Source organism: Ursus maritimus, unplaced genomic scaffold (assembly GCF_017311325.1).
Source record: "Ursus maritimus isolate PB19 unplaced genomic scaffold, ASM1731132v1 scaffold_15, whole genome shotgun sequence".
NCBI lineage: Eukaryota > Metazoa > Chordata > Mammalia > Carnivora > Ursidae > Ursus > Ursus maritimus.
In genome coordinates this window covers 56,478,030-56,501,046 of record NW_024423897.1, presented here as the reverse complement: position 1 = coordinate 56,501,046, position 23,017 = coordinate 56,478,030, and the positions used below count along the sequence as shown (strand labels likewise).

At 44.2% G+C, this 23,017-nt stretch overlaps 1 protein-coding gene across 1 annotated transcript in view; it reads right to left on the bottom strand.

Moving 5' to 3' along the window:
• Positions 1 to 23,017, bottom strand: part of SEMA5A (semaphorin 5A) — a 482,957-nt gene that overhangs the window by 48,728 nt on the left and 411,212 nt on the right. Inside the window, exon 15 of the mRNA XM_040630558.1 lies at positions 13,621 to 13,768. Coding sequence (XP_040486492.1) covers positions 13,621 to 13,768 — 148 coding nt within the window. The remainder of the gene's footprint in view (positions 1 to 13,620; positions 13,769 to 23,017) is intronic.

Below are 23,017 nucleotides of genomic sequence, written 5' to 3'. Positions count from 1 at the left end.
CGACCTTGTAGGAACGAATCAACGTACTTTCCAACTCAGTGTCTTACTTTCAGGTCCTGGAGAATTCCCCATATCCTCTGATTTACACCCTTCAAGCCTGTTCCGTTCACCGAGAAGCTCCCACTCCATCTCAACGTGGCCAGATCCTGGCCGCACCTTGTGGGGCCCTTGGCCCATCCAGCCAGAGGTAACCTCTGCCTCCTTTGGGCTCTTTAGTTCCTCTTCATTGTTCCACTGGCATTCCTGATTACTTCCTTATATTCCAGCCACATGATTTGTATTTTTCTTCCTAGGCCAGGAAGTCAGCTCTTGGAGGTTAGGAATTTTATTACACGTATCTGCATATCTTCCCTACTACCCAATGTACTGATTTACACACAGTACATCATCAACATTTTTGGCCAATCGGGTCTACAGATGAAAAGCTCTGAAAATTCTACACACGATGGGATGACAGACGTGAATCAGGGACTGAAGTCACGGAGACTTTTCTTTCCTTCCATGGTTAAACTATTCAGAAATTAACAATATCGTAGGAGATTACACCATTAGAGAAATTAATTATCAGAGAAGACGCATATAACAGGCACAGATGGCAAGGTCTTATCACTAAAAGCTATTAGCAGTTGTGAAGATAAGAGAAAGAAATCAACTTCCTTCTCTCGGCCGCAGCCATTCCTTCCTCCCACACGACGACACTAAAGTTCCTTCGAGGACTGCTCTCCAACAGCCTCACATGGGGGCAATTTCGCTGGACCAGGATAGACCGGAACAGATGTGGGAAATGTTTCACATCATGACAGAAGCGAGATGCCAAATGGTCGTGTGTGGGATGGGACTTTCTCACGCAGCATGGCTTATAAAATCATGCAAGAATGTGGCATGCTATGAGCCAATTCTATCTTTAAGGGACTTTACTGCAACTCCTCCCCTCAAACCAGAGCCTCCTGAGATTCTGCAAGTCAAAGGGATCTTGAAAAACCATGCCAGGGAGAGAAACGGAGACACTACTGTTCGAAGAATGTTCTTATGGCACACCATGAGACCACAGAGCAAAATAATTACACTTTTTTTCCCCCTGACAATTCTCGAAGGCTTCTACACATCACCTTGTATTTCTGTTTGGAACTATTAAAAAACAAATGATGTGCTGTGTGGTGACTAACATATCATAATAAAAAAAAAGCACAGATTCTCAAATGGATTTGGGTTGTAAATACGTATCTTTAAAATTTTCAGTTTCAAGTTTGATTTGTTCCCAAGTTCTGTAATAAAATTGACATTTAATTTGTTAAAAATATAAATAAATAAAAAAATAAAGGAAAAAAAAAGTCTAAATGTAGCAGGAGCCTCTTATGGTTTTCCTTGTATTCACATAAAAGGGTTCTGAACGGGGCCCTAGTGCTTACACATTTTAGGACGGTCAGAGGGGTAGCACTTGGGAAAGAGGCAACCATGGCATCTGGGAAAAACAATGTTTTTAAAACCATTTTTTCATGTTCCAACATCTGTTGCTTCCCTTCCTTACTTAATTACAAGTTGCTTTGAAAATTATTATGTATGTGAATTGTTTTAACAACCAAAATTATACATGTTTAATAATTCCACTGAGGGCGCTCAGATGAAATAATAAAAAAAATGGGAAATGCAACTCTTAAGCAAAACACAAATTAAAACATATTGTTGATATAATTAAACATGTATGTTACTTCTCCAAAAGGAAGACCTGCCTGCCGGGAGCCAAACCAAATGACAAGGATAGTGGGATCGGAACTCGTGTTAGAATCCTCTGACTGCATTTGTGTATGTGTGAACTAGTCCTACAACACGCCCCGTCCTTGTGAGTGAACGCGGGTATCGACAGCACCCACGAGCAAGAGTGAGACAATGAGGTAATAGTGCAGAGACCATTTCAGGGTGAGCTTCACAAGGGAAGCCCGATTCCGAAGTTCTGAGCAGGGATCGTGAGTCCCTTATTCCCCCTGCTGTCCTCAGAGCCCATCACGGGGTAGGAGCTTAATAGTCTTTCAATCACTAGGAATGAAACCGGGGGGAAAACATCAAGATGCCTAGAGTCCAGTCACATCAGTGTGAGTTCGGACAAACCTCCATTAAGGCCGTGACGTGTGCAGGGCTTTGCCAAACTGGGTAAACCGGATGAAGATCACACACAACAAGTACAATTAATTCAGTAAATGACAAAAGTCTTTGATTGAAGGAATTTCTCTCCCGGTTTTTGTTGGCTTATTTACTGGATTTTAGAGTGTTTTGGAAATGAGGCCTCTGAGGCAGTATGTCCGCCACTGTAACTGTGACCTCTGATGGGTCAGATCCCCACCCTGCCCCAGTTCTTTCATAAGTTGGTGGAGTAGACCCACAGGCCTCAGACAGGGATGGCGGGACACGCGGAATGTTCTTCTCATGCACCCTTCCCACAGCCCCAGCCTGTGCAGGGAGGTGTGCACTGAAATACAAGTTAGCAAAAGTGGAGGGTACCTGGAAGGACCCAAAAAGGCAGAAAATGCCAGAGCCCATCCTTGATGCTACAAACTGCACATCAGGCTGGAAGGTCCTCGTCTCCAAATGAGACAGCATCACAGCCCATCATTTAAAGGCCAATCTGGCTGGACAAGGCAGTTGCTTTTTAAAAACTCTGTGCAAGCAATGCTTGCTCATACTCCAAGAGAACATTCTCTTTAACTGCAGAGCAAACGCCTGATGCACCCAGAAGCAGACAAGGTGAGCTATGGAAATTGAGCACATGTAAGGACACGAAACTGACTAAGCGACCCCAGAAGGCTTCTCTCTGGATAATCCATGATTAGTCCAAAAGTGTCAGCAGGGCTGCCGTCAAAGACTGAAGATGTGTTCGGAAAAGGATACTCACTGACTGTTTTCAAGGAACTTCTACTAAGGCTAACATTTAGAAAGTCACATTTAATTACATGTTTTGTTTCAGTTAAAGATCTGGCATCATTTGCAAGAGACCTGGGTTTCCTACAGCTGAGAATCTGTGATGCCTTCCGGAGTCAGTTGTTCTGTGTGTATTCACTCACAGGCCTAGAAAGATTTTTAGACTCATGGCCGTTTTGTGGAAATTCTTATAACTGAGAACACCTACTCAGTTACTGTGTTACCATAAGTAAATTGTAGATGTTTTAATGTCAGGTATTGGAAAATCTTTATCATGGAAATTATTGGTAAACTGCAAAGAAATAAAAATCTGTGTGTTTGCCTCACCTAAGTCACTTCTACAGGAAGAAACCTCTCTTCAAGAAGCTTCTCCTTTCAATTAACTTTGCAATCACCGCATTTGAATTATTATAGGTAGCAACAAACCTGATTTTTTATGAAGTCAAAGAAATCTGTTCCACAGACTCTTCCAACCCCATAAATAAAACATTTTTGTGAAATACTCCAGATCTCCATACCAACTGCAATTTCTAGAGATTGTAGATAATTCATATGTCCTAGAGGCAGACTTTTGATAGATTAATTCCTACCATCCATCATTTTTCTTTTCTCCCCATCTGTGTCGTGCCCCATTCTTAAACTTGATCACTGAACTCGCAGGGCTACATTTCAGCAAGCTTACACTTCTGTGGCCAACCAAGCATGCCACCTGATTTTGTGTACTGATACTAACTTCTTCAAAATGCTCAACTCTCTCCTAACAAAATATGGCATTTTTACTCTGACTCTCTTTCACATTTGCAAGCCCTTCACTGAGATAGTTCATAACAAAAGAAAGCAATTTTTGCATTCCCATGCTAATGAAGGTGTCATCAAGTTTCAGCTAGGGAAATCAATCCCCTCTCTGTGGAAGAATATTTGGAAATACAAGGGAATGCATTTTACAAGCACAGTGCAACAGAAGAGTTCATGCTGCGACCTTTCATGAAGGTCAAGGTCATTTGTGGAGCTGCTGTGGAGCTCCTGTGGATCACAGGAAAATTTTAGACCACCTGCAACAAATACAACGATCAAGAAAGAGCATGCCTTCTAATATGAGTGGTGAAGTGGTTTTAAGAGGCAGCTTCCAGAAACAGGGCAGGAGAGAGAAAGCTGGGGAGGGGGGTGACCATCCCACTCCCCATCCTTGAGGAGCTGGGATTTTAGGGGATTCAGAGGAGGAGGAGAGGCGAGAACAGGCATAGAGGAGAGGTGAGAACAGGCATAAAGTTAAGATGGTTTTGACTCAAACCAACTAAAGTCATGGGGAACTTGGATCTCACAGCGCAGACAGTCCCTAGCAAAGGGGCGCCCCAGGCAGACAGGTGCCTCTCTCTGCCTCTCTCCTGTGCTAGTGTCTTCCTTCGGCCCCAACCTGGTGACCCCCTCAGGCTGTCAGCAGCTGGAGAGCAACCTTCCAGCCTCACTTGCTGACACACCAGTATCCAGAGGAGAAAAGGAAACCTTTCCTGGATCTCGTATTGACGGAACACAGAGACCTTTCCCGGGACCCCCTACCAGCTGTTCCCAAGGGAAGAACCGGTCCACATGATGAGAACCACTGAGCTAGATAAAAATGTCTGATGGAAGAAAAGTGCATCTGCCTAGTAATAAGCATCTACAGCCATCTGATGGCTGGCGAGCTCAGGAGTCCACGGGACCCTAGAAGGCAGGGCTGAGCTCCAGTTATTGGACTTCGGAATTCCCGTGCTCACTAGCATGTGGTAGCGTGCTCAGGATTTGGTTTCACAAAGCCAGGTGTAGCAAGTGCTTTTGGGGCCCCATGTTGAGCCCCCGCCCCATGATCCCCGCTGCAGGCACGGTGGTGGTCGTTGTGTGCCAGTCTCATCCCCCAGCGGCTCAGGTCTCACTCCTTGTGACTTTCCCATTAGGGTCTTCTCTGAGGGCCCCAGGAATTATGCAGCCAGGAGCATCCCCCAAATAAGGGGAGCCCACAAGGCCCGAGTCTTATGACAGCCATTCCACAGGCTTCTCAGCCATCCTGGAGGGTATCTGCCCTGTTGTTCACAGCAGTAGCCTTGGAAACCAACCCTAATATGGGCTTTTTCTTCTTCCCTGCCTTGCTCCCCTCATCTGTCTCATCACCTGCTGTAGCTTCAGCTCCACGATAAACCATGTGATCATGCTCTATTTTAAATGGAGTTCAAGCTAAGATGTGAGTCTTGCCTGTCTCAGTTCCTACACCTCCATGAAGTAGAACTCAGTCCAAAATGATGGGTGGCAATTGTCCCATATGTTTCAGAGGCTTTTAAGAACTATCGTTTTCATGTACTCAGCCCCGGGCTAAGGTGGCCCCACAGTCCCACGTACAGCACCCAGGCTGTGCACTGTCCTTCTATAGGGATACTACTCACATTTAGATGATCTTCAACACCTCTTAGATTTATGCAGTACACAACCTGCACAACTGCATATAGTGGCTTTGGAGGATAGGTATTGGCAGGTGCCCCTCCCAGAGCATCTGGATATCTAGGCCTCCCCCAGGAATCTTCTAGTCCCCCTGGCTCTTCAATTACCAAGCCACCAAGGGTCATCTGATGTTCTCAGTAAGTGATAACTGTTTGCCTCTTTTCAGCTTTTAGCTGGAATGATTCACTTTATCAAATCTGCTGTGGATCATAGCCAGTTGGGCAAAACAGATTTCCATAAGCACATTTGTGTTTATTGTAACATCAGGAGAACTGCAGCCTTTTAAACTTTATCCTTTGAAATTATTTTCCAAATTATCAGATAAGGCTACCAAATGTAGCTGGAAACACCCAGGCCATGAGTACAAATGCCTGGCCTGGAGTTTGGCCGCCCCTCATGTGAGCTGGGCTGTCACATCTCTTCGTGTCATGTTTCCACACTTATAAAATGGTTATTCTAATAATAATGCCACATCCCTGGTTCACTGGCAGGAATAAATAATAAAATCCATTAGAACTTTTTCAAACAATACTTGGCCCACAAAAATTATAATGGTGATGATGAAAAATACTACTTTTCTCTGTAGAAGTTCTATATGTTTTCAATTGAGTTAGAATCAAGAATTTGATTTTATCTAATTTCACCTATTACATTTTAAGAAAATTGGGGTTTTTAGGACTATAAATTGGTATTTTCATAAACAATGCACAAAACTAGTTGTATCTAAACTGATTGTATCTTGCAGAAGAGCCAACTGGCTCGTTAAAGTGAGTAAAGCTTCCAGACTGTTCCGTAAGCAGCCCACGCAGGGAACCCAGGGGACAAGCCAGCGCCTGCGATGACTTTCGGGGCACGGAGGAGGTACCGGCTGCCCATCTGAATCGAAGCAGGTGCCACTGCAAGGAGGCTGACATTCTCCTGCAGGTGGTTTAGCACCAAGAAAGAAATGGGGCGCTACAGATCATTGTATTAATCTGGGAGGAAAGGAAATGAGTCTTTCTGCTAAGTGTCTTTGAATCTACCTAGTTTTGTGGGTGGGGGGAGATTAGCTTCTGCCGGTTAATCTCGCAGCTCTTGCCCCAGTATTTTCCGAGGAGGCCACAGCATCAGACCCTTCCAGCACCTCAGTGCTGAACAGACCTAGAGCGGGGTCTTGCTCGGCCAGCGGCAGGGCTCCAGATGCCAAAATCATCTTATCGGGACCCTGGTTTTCCCATTTGGAAAATCAGGGATGCATGAGATGGCATTTTTCAAAATTTTGCAAGTGCCAATGTGCTACACAAAACAGGTATTTTGTGATAGTGCTGTTATTTTCATCTGTAACAACCTATTTAAACTTCCTGGTGCCTGGGTGGCTCAGTCGGTGAAGCGTCTGCCTTCAGCTCAGGTCATGATCCAGGGTCCTGGGAATGAGTCCTGCATTGGGCTCCCTGCTCAGCAAAGAGTCTGCTCCTCCCTCTACCCTTCCCCCCCACTCATGATCCTCTCTCTCTCTCTCTCTCTCTCTCTCTCTCTCTCACCCCCTCTGTCTCAAATAAATAAAATCTTTAAAAAATAAATAAATAAACTTCCAATTGCCAGGTTTTGCTTGCTCCTAAATTTATCTATAGTGCCATTATTTGACCCAAACAATTTTCAGTATGTTCTGTCAACTCTGATTAACCTTCACAGAATCCCTTTGACAGGGTATATTGATCTTATTGTCTTTTTTCTTGACCTTTCAGGGTCTTCTGTAAGCTGCCTCTTTTGTTTCTAGGAAACGGATACTCTCCTATGCTTCCTGTTGAGAGCACAGATCACAGTGTTTGGTCAACTGTTTTACACTTTGTGTGACATTTCGGTAATAAATACAGTCCTGGCAGCACGACGTCTGTTCCCGTCTTTGAATTATCCTTGTTGTATCTGACCCCGTCTTTAGCTCTATTCTTTCACACGTACGCTGAAACCTTTGAGGAAATCTGAGTTACATTAATATGGGAAGCAATTCCATTTATAAAACATAACATCGATATGTCTTTCTTCCTTTCTCGTGTTGTAAATTTCAGCCAAAACATAGAATTAAGACTTGTGTTCTGCATTTATCTTCAGTTAATTTCCATGGTCACGAGAATCTCCGACTGGTGTGCTCATGGTTGGCCGAAAGAACACGATCACAGTCTTCTGAAAATCAAGGGCGCTAACGGACGGAGAAGTATACAGAAGGACAAAAGCCTCTCTTTCTTTTAAGATACACTTTGTACTCAATAAAAGGAAAGAAAAATAAAGTCCTGTCATTTATTACTGAACATCCAGCAAAGAAATTAGGCAAACAGAGTCAGGTCATTTAGTTCAATGTGTGCCAGTGAGCCAGTACTCACAATGCTGGCCCAGTCACCCACCAGCCATTTGCTACTGGACAGGTTTATCAATCTTTCTCAAGTTGAGTCTTCCATCTCCAAGTGAGGTACTAGTGAAAACTGCCTAGCAGGAATACAGAGAGAACAAATATAACAAATTTTCATTGCTTAGTGTAGTTTACGGTATGCAGTAGGTGCTCAAAGTTCCTTATTTTATTACATAACACAGAATGCCAGACTATCATAACACGCCTAAATAACAACTCCAGTGTGCCTCATTATAATTTCACTTCAGTATTTCATCAGACATTATGCAGTCAGCTAGGATTTATAAGGACTTAACAATTATCACTATGGTTACAAGGGATTATCACTATGGTTACAAGGGATTATCCAGAAAAGGTTAAAAATGAAACAAAAATAGGCCAAAGATCATTAACCCCAAAACAGCTATTCTAAAGTGATCTAGCTAACAATTTTAAATTAAGTAATTATCACTTTGAATTGTCAGGGCACTGATGTGATGTAGGCTCAAATCTGGGCAACAAAACTCCCACAGGCACTGTCTCCCCTCAGCTTATTTCTAACGCGTGGAATGGGAGGGAGAGGGGACCATAATGGTGACAGCTTCTCCCGGGGGCCTCGCTTCTCTGAAGACAGGCTCAGTACCCTCGGGCAGGTTACCTACCTGGGCTGTCTCACTTCCCTCATCCATAAACATTAGTATAAAGTCACACTCACAGAGCTGTTGTCAGAGAACCAAAGACAGACAGAATGCACCTGGCTCTTGGTGGCTATGCATTAAACATCTTCATTTCTCCTGATTTTTCTCCTCCACCATCCAGGGTTACTGTGAGCATTCTGTCATGTAACACGAGACTTCAATCTATCAAAACATGACTAAATAGTAACTCCAGTATGTTTAATTACAATTTCACTTCAATAATTCATTTGATGTTACCCAGTCAGGATTTGTAAGACTTGATATAATGATTATCACTGTGGTTACTAGATAGTACCAAAACAGGTTAGAAATGAAAGAACCAGGACACCTGGGTGGCCCAGTCTGTTAAGCACTAGACTCTTGATTTCTGCTCAGGTCATGATCTCAGGGTCCTGAGACTGACGCCACGTGGGGCTCCCTACTCAGTGGGGAGTCTGCTTCTCCCTCTCCCTCTCCTGCTCCCCCACATGCTCTCTTGCTCATGTGCTCCCTCTTTCTCAAATAAATAAAATATTTAAAAAATAACATTATATTTAATGTAAATTATCAATAACCTTCATCTATTAGTACCTAATATTGATATAAATATCTGTATATAAAAATATACAGAGATATGAAATATAACATATAAAATGGTAGCTGTTGATGCTATTATATTACTCAAGACCAGAACATTTTCCCCCAGAAACTGTTCATGGATTCCATAATGGTGGTGATGATAATTTCTATTTTATGAATGCCCGTGTTAGATTTGCCACTGGGCGAGACTACGTGTAACCACCCGAACTGCTGGGTGTCCATGCCTCCTGTTTCAGTCAGGGACATGGACGGGACATGTACAACAGCATCTGCAGTGTTCTGGTGACTCCACCTCTCTCCACCCCGCCCCACGCCCTCACTGCTGTGAGGTCACGTGTGTGTGGGGATGTCGTGGAGGAGCAGGGAGGTCCAGAGAAGCCCAGACTGCCCTGTGGCTCTAGAGAAGCTTACTTGGAAGTGGAGAGGAAACATCTGTCCCTTAAGTGTCCTGATGAGTCATCAAGAGTCTCATTATAGACTCAGCCAAGGGCTCAGGCCCTAGGGAAGGACAGTTGCTGGAAGTGGCCACTAGGTGCCCTGGATACATGGGCCCCCAAGTCCAGAGAAGAGATACCAGGATCACAGACTCGGCAATGTCAGGGCCCTGGGAGCCTGAACACCAGATGGCTCTGCCTCGAACTGCTCCGAGGCAGGCAGAGGTCCAGGCCCATGGCAGGCCCCCGGTTCACACAATCAGGTGCTGCACAAGAGCCAGGTCTCCACTCTGTGTCAGTCAGCTCCCCAAACAACCCGAGGTCCTACAGCCACCAAGCCTTCAACCTCCGGAACGTTCCCCCGAACTTTATTTTTTTATTATTTCACTCTATCTTATTTTGCTGCAGTAAGAACATTTAACATGAAGTCTACCCCCCAAATTTTAAGTGTACAATACTGAAGGTACAATGTTGTACAAGCGGACCTCTAGAACTTGCTCATCTCGCTTCACTGAAACTTTGTGCTCATTGATCAGAAACTCCCCATTTCCCTCTCCCCTAATCCCTGGGGGACTCCTTGATTCCACCACCATTCCCTTTTCTGAGTCTACGAATTTGAGTATTTTAGATACCTCATGTGTCATCATGCAGTACTTGTCTTTCTGTGACTGCCCAAGTTCACGTAGCATGACGTCCTCCAGACTCATCTGCGCGATCTCCTGCTTGTAAGTGCTGAATAGTATTCGATTGTTTGTACACACCACATTTTCTTTATCCACTCATCAGTCAATGGACATTTAGACTGTTGCCACACGTGGCTCTTGTGAATAGTGCTGCCTGAACACAGGAGTGCAGATATCTCTTCACGATCCTGATTTCGGTTCTTTTGGATGTGGAAGGATTGGAACCCTGGCACCTTATTGATGGGATGCAAAATGGTGCACCTGCTACGGAAAACAGTATCGAAGTTCCTCAAAAACTTAAAAATGGAACTACCATGTGATCCAGCAAGCCCATTTCTACATGTTTATTCAAAAGAACTGAAAATTAAGATTTTGAAGAAGTGTCAACATCTGGAATTTTAAGAGCCGGGTTTCAAGGAAAAAGATCATAGCTGTCAAAGAGGGCTCTTAACTTGTCTGAACTCAACTTCTTACTGAGATTTACATAAAGGCTTGGAGATTTATTCAAAGACAAGAACATACGAATTTCACAGGTGACACTTGGGAAATCTTTCCATAGTATTTCAATTTTAACATGGTGGAGCAAGAATAGAGTCTCGTCTTTTATATCTTGTTCATACTTGAACTTGAAATCAACTTTTCCTATAAACTGTTATAGTCCTCAGGAAATTCGAGGTCTTATCATTTCCACAGACATGTCTTTCACTGTGTAAATAGCATTTCATTAGCATACTGTCCTTTTCAGTAAGCTTGAACTTGGTAAAGCAGCTGGAGTCCAGGAATAACAAACAGAAACAAGGGTGAGAAGGAAAGTGCCAGAACCTCACAGACATTACCACCTTTGATACGCACAGTTGCCCTGTGGGGGGGAAGGGACTGCTGTCCCCTTCCTGGAGGAGAAGACTGATTCAGAAATGGCACCTGACTTGTCATCCATATAGATAATGGCAAGTGGATGGACAATCAACTTCAAGACTCCAAAACCAAAATGTTAGCTATGCTTAACAGCTATTATCCTACAGATGACCTCCATAAAAAACGAACCTACTTTGTGGCTCAAGATTTATAAACTGTAGCAAGAATCTGACGACCAGCATCTTTCTTTAAATAATGATCATTTTAAAATAAACTTAGGGATCTAACTGATGGGATACACTTTCTCGGCAAGTCAACAAAGCCAAGCCCCTCCTTCATCCTGCTTCTGTTGCTCAGTTGGCTTTAGTGCCTTCGAAGAGACAGGAACTGTAAGTGGGAAAAGCCACAGGAAAAAAATAATAACTGTGTTTCTATCATAAAAGAGCGGACTGCTCAGGATCCTGGGTGGCTCAGTCAGTTAAGTGTCTGTCTTTGGCTCAGGTCATGATCTCAGGGTCCTGGGATCGAGCCCCGAGTTGGGCTCTCTGCTTGGCAGGGAATCTGCTTCTCCCTCTTACTCTCCCTCTGTGCTCAGAGGAATAAAATCTTAAAAAAAAAAAGCAGACTGTTCCACTGTACCACAGTGATACCTTCTTGGAAGTACATGTCCAAGAAGCAAAAACAACTCCCCCCCCCACACCAAACAACCCCTCTAAAATATCTAAGAACTGTCAGTTAGGCTCATTGGAGACAGGCATGACATTTTTCTGGATTTGATAACTGATGTTATATTTGTTTCACAAACCATAGTTTTGTAAATTTGGACACAAAGTAATAAACACGTTAACACTTTAAGAAGACATTCAGTTTTTACATTTATAATCAGATGTATCTCACACACACGTGCACACACGTGTGCGCGCGCACACACACACACATTCCAGTGACCACACAGGAGATTTGGTACACTTTCCTTCATACAGTTCTTTCTTTCATTAAACTGTTTATAAATATAATTATTGAAGTCAATTTGTAGTAAGAAAATGAATGACCTGAAATGTTTTCTGAGTTCTTGGTACTGAAAAGTTTTAGAAACTAAAGCGCAAGATGGACTCAGGTCATCCATCCCTGCGGATACCCAGCTGATGAGACAAACCCTGATATGTGAGTGGGGATCCTGGTCTCCGTTGCTGAGCCACCAGAAGCAGGAAATGATGTATTTCAGTAAAGAATACAGCTACCCCATTTGAACTGTTTTCCTAGAGCAACTGAGTGTTCACGGATTTGCCTTGCACATTTTAATAAGTAATTTTAAGTTTCAGCATCTGAAATATCAATAAATACACCATTCTAAACTGGCGCTAAGATTCTTCATGGCCAAAACTGAGTTCAGGCCAACCAGGAAAGAAGTGCTGCTATAACCAATAAGAGCTTCTTTTAAGGCTATGGCAATATCTGTCAGCGGGAAGGGGAAGCAATCTAACTGCAAATCCCAGTAACAGAAATCTCCTTGGGTTGGGCATATCTGATAAAAATGCCCATGCCCTCTTCCTCCCTCTGAATCTCCCAAGGCTCTCTGGAGTGTGTGGTTTTTGCATGTCACAAAAACAAGATTTACTGCAGCACAAAAACATCGCTCAGCCTCATGGACCAAGGTTATGAAAGCAACGCAAAGAACGACTGGAAAGATCAGCGAGGAAGGATGCCAAGCCAGACCTTCCCGTGCGGAACGTCTCCCCCAGCACACGTCCGCCCACCGCGAGCGCTCTGCGGTGCCAGCACCGGGGATGCTGAACGAGGCGGAAGCCCAGCGGCCTTCAGCACTCGGTCATTCTTACAGGTGGCACAGGAAGACCAACAACGGGCCTTTGGAAAGGTGTTTGCACAAGTGGAAATTTATTTAAGGATTTAGAGTGTTAAAGGAAATATGACCTGCTAAGGCAGAAGAAAAACAAAACTATAAGTTGTCTTTGATTCCCTCTGAATGGGCCCCAGTGTGCTCCCACAACAGCTCCGTGACGTTTTCCAATCCTCAGAGTGTCTCACATTCGTTCTGCATTCTATACCTTAGTGAGGTTCGGTGTGAAGACCTTAGACCATTTTCCCAAACCAAATACAGTGACCAGAGGTAAGCAGATTGAAGCTTTTGTCAGAGCTCAGAAATCAGAACTGAGAAACTCCGGGGGCAATTTATCCCAGACGTGAATATTTAATTCAAGAAGCCTTCAAGCTACTATGAATTTCCAGTATTTGCTCCAAATACTCTCATTAACTACAGAAACTTACATGATTTACAGCACATAATTCATGCAGAGCATTTTGTGCCTGGGGATGTCATGTTTACAGAGCATTTCATGTTTGCAGAGCATCTAGTGCCTGTTGAAAATCTAATGTTTGCAGAATATCTGGTATGTGAGAGCATGTAGTATCTGTAGAGCATCTACTGTGTACAGAACATCAGTGTCCAGACATGTCATGTTTACAGAGCACGTAGTGTTTGCAGAACACCTAGTAGTGTTTGCAGAGCATCTAACACAGTGTATCAAGTGTGTGCAGAGCACCCAGTGTGTGCTGACTCAGGACGCCCAGCCTCTAGGTTGTGGGCTAGAAACGAGGGTCGTACTCACCACATTACAGCCCACACAGTCAGGTCCATTCTCGCAGGTCCTGCGGCGGGCTTGAATGCCACCCCCACACTGGGCTGTGCACCGTTCCCAAGGACCCCAGCCTGTCCAGAACATGTGCGGGGGGCACAGCAAATGCTCATTGCAGTATCTGTGATGGGGAAACCAAGAGGAAAAGGAAACTGTTCAGGGCAACATGAAGCCACAGACCTTTCCACGGTCCATCCCTGCATCGATGTTGAATACATGGGCATGCTCCGCGTGGAGGGACTCTGTGTGTGCCGAGTGGTGGCACGGTTAAGGGGGCAGATGTGGTGCTGGCCATGCTGTGAGGGCACAGACAATGGGATGCACGGGACACAATGAAGAAAATGCTAAACTCACAATGCAGGATGGAGCTTCCTGTGCAGCCAATTGGAGGAGAAACAAACAAAACAAAACCCTTCAAGTAGACACCCAAACATGAGAACATATAGAGAATATCTAGGTAGGGCATTTATCTTCTAAACATAACACTGAGAGAAAAAACAGGTTACGGACACAAAGTCAGCAAAAGTGTATTCGGAATTCATTTCTCATTCTTGAATCAAATAAGGCTCATAATCCTGTTAATATAAATTAAAGAAAAGTTAAAGCCTGATTTTAGCAGGAAGCCGGATGCCATAACTCCTTAGGCTACTGTATTTTTAAATTTATTTGTAGACTCTCAAAATGATGTCAAACACCCTTAATTTAAAAGACCACCAGTTATTCCAGAAAAGTTGAATAACTAGTGAAAAACACTGGTTCTATTCATACACTCCGTACCTCTAACTATACATTCATATTGTCAACGACTAGCCGGCTATGCAAGACCTTCTCCAGCCTTAGATGAGTCAGGTTTCTCCTCAGCCTTTAACACTGCAAGTGAAATGAAGCCAGACGAGAGAAACAAATGAACAAACAAACCCAAACAAGAAGGAACCAGCCTGGTGTGCTATAGGGTACTGCTTCTAGGAAGGAAGAGATTGCTCTGCCCATAAGCAGACTTCGTGAGACATACACGGCAATTGAAAGGACTATTCAAGATCAGTTCTCCATCTTCTAAACAGAAATTTAGCTGCTAGAGGATGGTAGCGTGCAAGACTTTTTCTGACATCTCTCCCCCAGTCCATCTGGATTCAGACACAAGGCAGAGACGCTTATCTGCGAGGCTAAGTCAGTCACCTGTAATGTCATGGCTATTAATAAATGCTAAAGCCTGCAGGGCACTATGCAAAGGGCATGCCAAAGAGCGTTTCCATATGACAGGTGTTTACAGCCTAAGATGAATACAGGGAAATGGACACAAGCCCAGAACAGAAAATACTATCTTAATGAGTAGAAAGTAAGAAACCAGGACAAGTCATTTGGAGAGTGCAGTTTCCAGAGGGCAAATGCTGATAAGATTCATGTGTTTTTCCACCAAACCAGGAAAACTCTGTGGAGAATGTGAAGGCTTCAGAGGCAGGAACAGATGAAAAGTCAGAGCCAGGCCACGCCGAGGCGAGTCCACAGGATGAGGCAAAGTGAGCAATGGCCGCCATTGTGGAAAAGAACAGAATATAGAAATGGGGAGAGTGAAATTAGAAAGGTGACCAGGGAGGAGAAAACAGAAGAAGGTGATGGGAAGTAGCATCACCTACCTTTATGAGGAGGGAAGAAGAGTTTGAAATTTACTTACAAGGAATCAAGAAAGTCCCACAGAGCTCGAGAGATGAAATAGCACCATCTGAGTTCAAGAGTGAAGACAAGTCTCCGGGGGTTTTTCTGCCTCATCCCATTGGTGGTCTGGAGCTCCCTGGTATTTCAGGAGCTCCCCATGCACACATGTGAGGTCCAGTCTCCAAAGAGCCCACCAGCAGGAAGAGCAGAGGGAGCAAATGCCAACCAGGAGAGAACTGATTGCAACAGTGCAAGGGAGAGATGTTCCAAGCTGGACAAACAAGATGGTAGTGGAAAGAGGAGGAAAAGGGACATGCTTGGGCTTGGCAGAGCGGGGCGAAGGTGTGGCAACTGTGAGAGTGCAGAGAAAAACAAAGAGATGGACAGTAGCGTCACATGTCAGCCTCTCATTCGTGGGAACATGGGAGGCACGTGTCCTTCTGGGGAGAGAGAGCTGGAATGTCATGACAGAGATGCCTCCAAAGGCAAGAACCACTAAGGCGCATGGTTTAGTTTCTCTAAATGGTCACATAGAAGAGGAGTCAATGGAACTGAATAGTTCTCTCTCTTTCATCTTCTTAATTTTTAAGAAAGAAAAGCAATAGGTTTTCCTCTTCCAGACTCATACACAGCCTCCCAGCGCTCTGATTCTCAGAGTTCAGGGCCATGGACACAATTACGTGTAGGGGAGAAGGGGAAGGAATTTTCTAATTAAGAGAGTGTGGCCTCTAGGGAGGAGAGCCAAAACAAAACTGAGGAGACAACAGATGAAAAGAACTGGACCTCAGGAAGCATGTGCAAACACACGGAATTCCAAGAAGGAAAACATCCTGACTACCCAGGGATTACTAACACATGTGTTGGGGCACAGAGTGTCCAAGAGGAAGTTGCCATTCAAGTACATGTTTGGGAGAAGAGAAAACTCAGAACATCAGAACTCGCAGCATTTGATTTGAAATATCCATGGGTACCTTCTCTCACTGTGGACAGACCGAGAAGTAGAAGGCCACCTCCCGTTTCCAATCCGATTCACTGACATTTAAAAGGTATAGATGACCAGGACTCCTTACCCTCATTTTAGCTTTCAGAAACAAAAACCAGCAATAAAAGAACAGGGAGGGCAAAGGAAAATCTTGCTAAAGATGCTTATAAAATACTTGACTTTTAATAAAAAGCACAGCAAGGAGCTACCATGTTCCCATAGCAAAATACATCATAGCACACAAGTGCTTTCCTATTTGCCTATGGCAGGCCACTTCTGAAAACACTCATGTCAGTATAGCTGAATGTCCTGCAGGAGAGCCTGACAACTGCGTGTAGCATAGAACTTGCGAGCAGCGTCAATAACTTGATATATTTGGCTGCATTTTAAAGTTGTCCACCACATGCCTTCCATTTTTCTCTCTTTCTCTTGTTACAGCAGTCCTGGGAAAACAGCTACACCAAGACATGTGACTATGTCACCCTCTGCAAGGCAGGTCAGAAGGGAAGTAGAAATCGCTAGACTAGCCAGCTCTGCCCCTTCATGTCTAGGTCTTCACTCACAAATCCACCCAGGAGAGTCTGTTCAGAAGCAAATTCCTTGCAAGCCCCAAACACTGGGTTCCCTGCAGTTTCATGGAAGCAGAGTCCCTCTGACCCCCTTGCTCCGCCACCCCTACCAACACGTGCTCCCGACAGAGCACCTCTTGTTAAACTACCCAACTGAATCTCCAGCAACTTTCCTGGTCACAGACAACAACAGGGATCAGAAGTTAGTTACCTTGGTGACCCTGCTTGTTCAAGGATTTTTATTTATTTATCAATAAAATATCTACATGGACCAGCCAGTGGTTCTTCATTTCTCTAGTTCTCCACACATAGCTAGCTTTTGCCACATAACAGCTGAACACTGCTGAAGCTTTATGGGCTCTCCTGGATCTCTAGTATCTTAAAGCACTGAGAGTCACAGATGTATTTTGTGATGCATTAAAAATTAAGATTTTAATTTTGCCCATGACTGCTCATTCTCATTTTGCATTTAAAAGTGAATTAATAACCCAGCAATATTTCTCCATAAATTATCAATTTTTCCACAAACCTCATCTCTGTAAAAAGAACTGCCTTTCATAAGCCCATGTGGACTAGATTCTCGACCCTGTATCATGTCTGGTCATATCTCTTCATGCTACACGCTGCGTTCTCCTCTGGTTTGGTCCGTGCTAGTTTCTCACTGCAGCCCCTGCCAATCCTGAACCAGTCAGGACCCCGTCAGAGCCATCTTCTCCTGGCTTGGCTCAAGCCACTGTCCCTTTCCTGGTCCATACTGAAATAATCAAATCTCTGTGGTACCAGGGAAACTGTACATACACTGAGTTCCCCCTACTATTAACTTTTACCTCAGGAGAGAGCTAAGAGAATCCATTAGGGGAGAGGAATGACATGTAAAGGAGCAGCACTTTGGCTTGCTAAAAACACACTCCATGGAGACAGAGAAAAATATAAAAAATCATATGATAAAAAATAATCAAATAATAAAAATCACATAAATAAGCCCCCATTTGGTTCCTGGAACTCTTAACTTTGATAACACAGTGGGGGCAGACTCTAATGTGGTCCCTATGCTCCCACCTCCTGGAAGTCACACCTTGTGTGATCTCCTCCCACTCAGTGTGTCTGGTGGGAGGTGGGGAGGATCTTTGACTTTCTCCTAACAGAATATGGCAAAAATGACAGGATATCACTTCCATGATTAGACCTACATAAGACTGCAATACGCTTTTTTTCAAGAAAACTCTCCCATCCCCTGCGCCACTGCTTTGAAGAATGAAGCAGTCAGACTGAATGCCCTGGGTGGCGAGGGACCAAGGGAGCTCTGGCTCATAGACTCAGTCTGACAGCATCCGATGAACTGAACGCTGCCGACAAACCATAGGATTTGGGAAGCACGCCTTCTCCAGTCAAGCCTCAGATGAGACCACAGCCATGGTCTACGACGTGCTGCAGCCTTGTGAGATCCCGAAGCAAAGGACGCAGGTCAACTGTGTCCAGGCTACAATCCCACAGAAACTGTGAGCCAGTATACACGAAGTCCTTTAGGCTCTGAGTCAGTGGTAACATTGTTACGTGATGACTCCTGAAACAGATTTTGCTGCCCTGACATGCAGTGCTCCTGGAGAAAATACCTAAAAATGTGAGTGTGGCTTTGGGACCAGGAGATGGGTAGATGCAAGGAGAATTTTGAGGATCATGGCAGAGAGACTTTGAGGATGCTGCCGGTGAGGCTTTAGAAGGAAATAGGGTAAGAACTAAAGCTCAGGAATAAAAGCAACCCAATTAGCAAATGGGCGAAGGTTGTGAACGGACATTTCCAAAAAAGTAGACAAATGGCCAATAGGCATAGGAGAAGATGCTCAACATCATTAGTCCTTCGGGAAACGCAAATCAAAGCCACAATGAGGTAATTGCTTTAAACCTACTAGGATGGAAAGAAAGAACGAACGAACAAGTGTTGGCAAGGTGTGGAGGCACTGGAAGGCTCACACACTGCTGGTGGAAATGTACGATGGTGAAGCCATTGCAGAGAACGGTGTGGCAGCTCCTCAAAGAACGAAACACAGAATTACCATACGACCCAGCGAGTCCCCTTCTAGGTTTGTACACAATGGAACTGAAACAGGGACTTGAACAGGCACTCGTATGCTAGTTTTTACTGCGGCATTATTCGCAATAGCCCAAAGGTGGAAATGACCCACCTGTCAACTGATGGGCGAAGAGGTAAATACAATACGAGATAACCATACGGCTGAGTATTATTCAGCTTGGAAAGAGGAATGGAGCTCTGACACAGGGTCCAGCATGGATGAACCTTGGAAACATCATGCTATGTGAACTCAGCCAGACTCAAGGGGGCAAAGAGCATATGGTTCTACTTACGTGGACTATCTCAACTAGGCAAATTCATAGAGAAAGAACATAGGTTAGAAGTTACCAGGGGCTGGGAGGAGGGGAAAATGGGGAGTCACTGCTTACTGTTTACAGGATTGGGGTGAGGACAAAGTGCTGGAAATAGACAGCCAATGTAATTAATGCCACTGAGCCGAACGCTTAAAAACGGCTAAAGGGCAAATTTTAGGTTAACTGTATTCTACCCCCACCAATATTCGAAAGAAAAGAGAAGCCCTGGATTGGGAACCGGGGGCAGGAAGAGCCTTGTGACACGAGGCAGAAAGCTTCCAGGCGGTCACTGCAGTTCTATGGAAAGCGGGACATGTCGGTGTGAAGTGAGTTATGTTGCCAAGGACGTTTCCAGGCAAAGCGTTGGAGCTGCTGCCCAGCGTCTTCTTGCTGCTTCTGGTACAACGCATGAGGAGAGAAAAAAAAAATTGCAGGATGGAATAACAAACAGGAGGGACATGGATGGACTAATTTTGGAAATTCTGAGTCTCTCCTGATGGCAAATATGCTACAATGAATAAATAGCTTATGAGCGCTGTGAGGAATGGTTGGCGGAGAGGAAAAAGCCGAAGGTGTGAGGGCACAACAGAGGAGTTTCAGTTACACAGAGGGTCTCCCAGGAGGCCGGGAGCAAGGGTGTGCCTCACAGATGGTCTCCATCACAAGCCGGCCACAGGGTGTGGTCCCCCAGCCCTCAGGGGGATCCCCGGGTAGAGAAGCGCTATCTCAAAAAAGATCTGTGGGTGTGGACTTGTTTACTAGAGTAAACCTCCAGGAAATCCACAGAAGACCCATAAAGTTTATTTCAGCCAAATACCAGCTTGCACTGAAATGTACGCAGACAGTACGAACAGAATGAGGCTGCGAGAATCCAGACTTCGGCTGGCAGGAAACAGGTTGATACAACTACCCAGCCGCAAGCACATGCTAACTTTCATGAAAAAGGAAAGATGATTCAGGAAGCAGAAATGAGAGCCCAGAAGGCAGAGCCAAGAACCATGCAGAATTATGCACAGGCCTTGAAACTTAATCGAGCAACTCCCAACACTTGTCTGGCTAGGTTTCAAATTTCTACGGAGCAGTGATTCCTCTATACTTTCCATTTCCCCCTCCATTTGAACAGACATGTCTGTAGCTGTTACCCTTTGCCTCTCCCACCATCATGTGCTGGGTGTTTTGGTGGCAGATACCCTGACTCTGATTTTAGAGGCTGACAGACTGAGGAATGACACCCAGAAAGCCTCACTGATATCTGAGCCTGATTTAAACATTAAGGTTCTGGAATCTGGGGAGATGATTTAATGGTATGAAACTTTCGGGGACTTTGGGAATAGGTGAAATACATTTTGCATATGGAAGGGCCACAAATGACTGGGGGACATATAATTGACTGAGGCAGATACTCCAAGGTGACCCCAACGATCCTTGCCTCCTGGTATTCACGCCCTGTGTAATGTCCCCCACTTGCGTGTAGGCAGGGTCTGTGACTTCTAACCAATACAATATGGAAAGGTGGTGCCATGTCACTTTGCATTTGCACTATATAAAGCCATAGTGCCCATCCTGGGGCGAGACTTTTTTCCTTGCTAGATTTGTGGAAGAAAGCGACTGTGCTGGGAAAGTTCATTTGGCAAGAAATGGAGGTTCTCAATTTGACGGTCCACAAGGGACTAAATGCTGACAACAACCACATGATCTTATAAGTAGGTCTTTCCCCAGTCGATGCCCAGATGAGACCACAGCTCTGGCTGAGCAGAGAACCCAGGGAAGTCATACTGACTCGTCATCCACTAAGATTGTGAAATAATAAATGTGTGTTGTTTTATGCCACAAAGTTTTGGGAACTACGGTTACACAGGAAGAGAAAACGAACACTGATAATGACACCTGCGTTTTGATAGTATTTACACAAGGTCCGTTGCTTCATCCTTGCTAGTGGCCTCTTCGGGAACTGCTGCTTCATCAGGTTCTTGGTACTCAAGAACATCACGTGCCAGCAAATTTTAGAACAGAAAAACAGTGTTCACACCCTCTAACGTACATGTAAAAGTTAGATTATTTTCGTTATCCAGTCCTTCAGAAAAAAAAGGTGTGAATACTTCTGAGATTTTTGTTGCCATAAAGCTCCCACTGAATTACTCCACATCCTGGACATTTTGACCCAAATAAAGTCACTAACTATCATCCTGGCCTTAGCTGGGGACTTTTCTGGTGGAATCAATTTATTCACTGGAGGTCACTCAGGAGCCCTTCGGGGTTGAAGGTGTTTAGAGCAGCAGGGTGCAATGGTATTACTCTGTACGTGTCTAGTCATTGTTCTTCTGTCTCCTCGAATCTTGAGCTTCGTTCTCAAATATATCTACGGGATGGTGTTCCCTTACATTACGCAGGCGGAGAGACCACCCACATAACATAACAAAGAAATCTCAGAACGGTTTGCTTGTGAAGATGAAGAAACAGATATTATGCTCTGGTTTTTCTAGATTTCATTAACCTCTTGATAGCCTGATAACCCCCTAGAAAGGCTTCAATGGGGAAGCTTCAATTTTATAAAAATCTTACAGAGTTCCTATTCTTACCATCCCCCCATGTTATATACACTCAAATATTCCTCCATTAACAAAACATTTATCTTGCCCTGTGAGGGTTATTTTTTTTTTCTGTAAAAAGGGAACATTTTAAGTGTAAGTCCCCCAAACACACTAGCCATCCTGATTTTTCCCTGAAAAGGTAGCCGTACAAGCAATCACAAGTGTATACAGAATGTACATATCTGTTAGCTGCAGAGTTAAATAGCATCTTCCCTCCTGTGCGCTCAGCCTGGGAAAGGTGCTAACAGGTGTTAGATTTGCAGAGGTCCTGGGTCCATAGGGCAGCGTCACACTGATGAAGGTGACTTTGCCTGAATGGGCTGTATTATGTTACAATGTACAGAATTTTAAAACATCTAACCAATTTTAAGTCTTACAAAGTTTAGAAATAGCAGGGAGACAATTTGCCCATAATCGGCTTTCCCACTTATCAACTGTGTTGGATCAGAAATGATCGCCTTGCACAAGACCGTCTCAGGGGACTACTTCAAAAACGACCAACCTTGCTTTGTAAAAATCATCTTTCATTTTCCTCTGAGTCAAAAGGAATGAAATCTTAATTGGCAATTTAGGAACACAGTGAAGAAAGGAAGGATTCTCCCAGGTTGTTTTGAGGTCGTAATAAATACCTAGCAGGGAACAATTTGTACAGTAAATGTGTTGGTTTTGTCTATATAAACATTAATCCCATAGTAAATAACTGCATATGGTATTTATATAAGAGGCTCTCACTGAACCCATATGACCAGATACAATCCTTACTACATTTTAATTAAAAGCCATCGAAAGCCATTTTGTTCACACAGATCAATACAACACATTTATATTAGTATGGCAGACTCAAAATCCTGGGTGATGTGAAATTCACCTGCTTGGATTTTCTCCCAACAATCATAAACTAGAACGTACTTTACATATGCAAGAAAGAGCCAACCATCACAACTGTAGATTTTATAAAGCTAAAGCCAAATGTCTGATTCTATGAAAAGCAACACCCTGTACAACAGGAGACTGGACCAAAACACCCCACCCCCACCCCCGGACCTGAAAGCTTACAGTGCACGCGGAACACGATGCCCCTCTGGGTTCTACTGCAGCTTCCCCGAGGGTAGGAGTTAATAGAGGAGTGTGTAGTTATAAATACACCCAGCCCCTGACTACGTTCTCACCTTCCTCCAGCTGCTTGATTT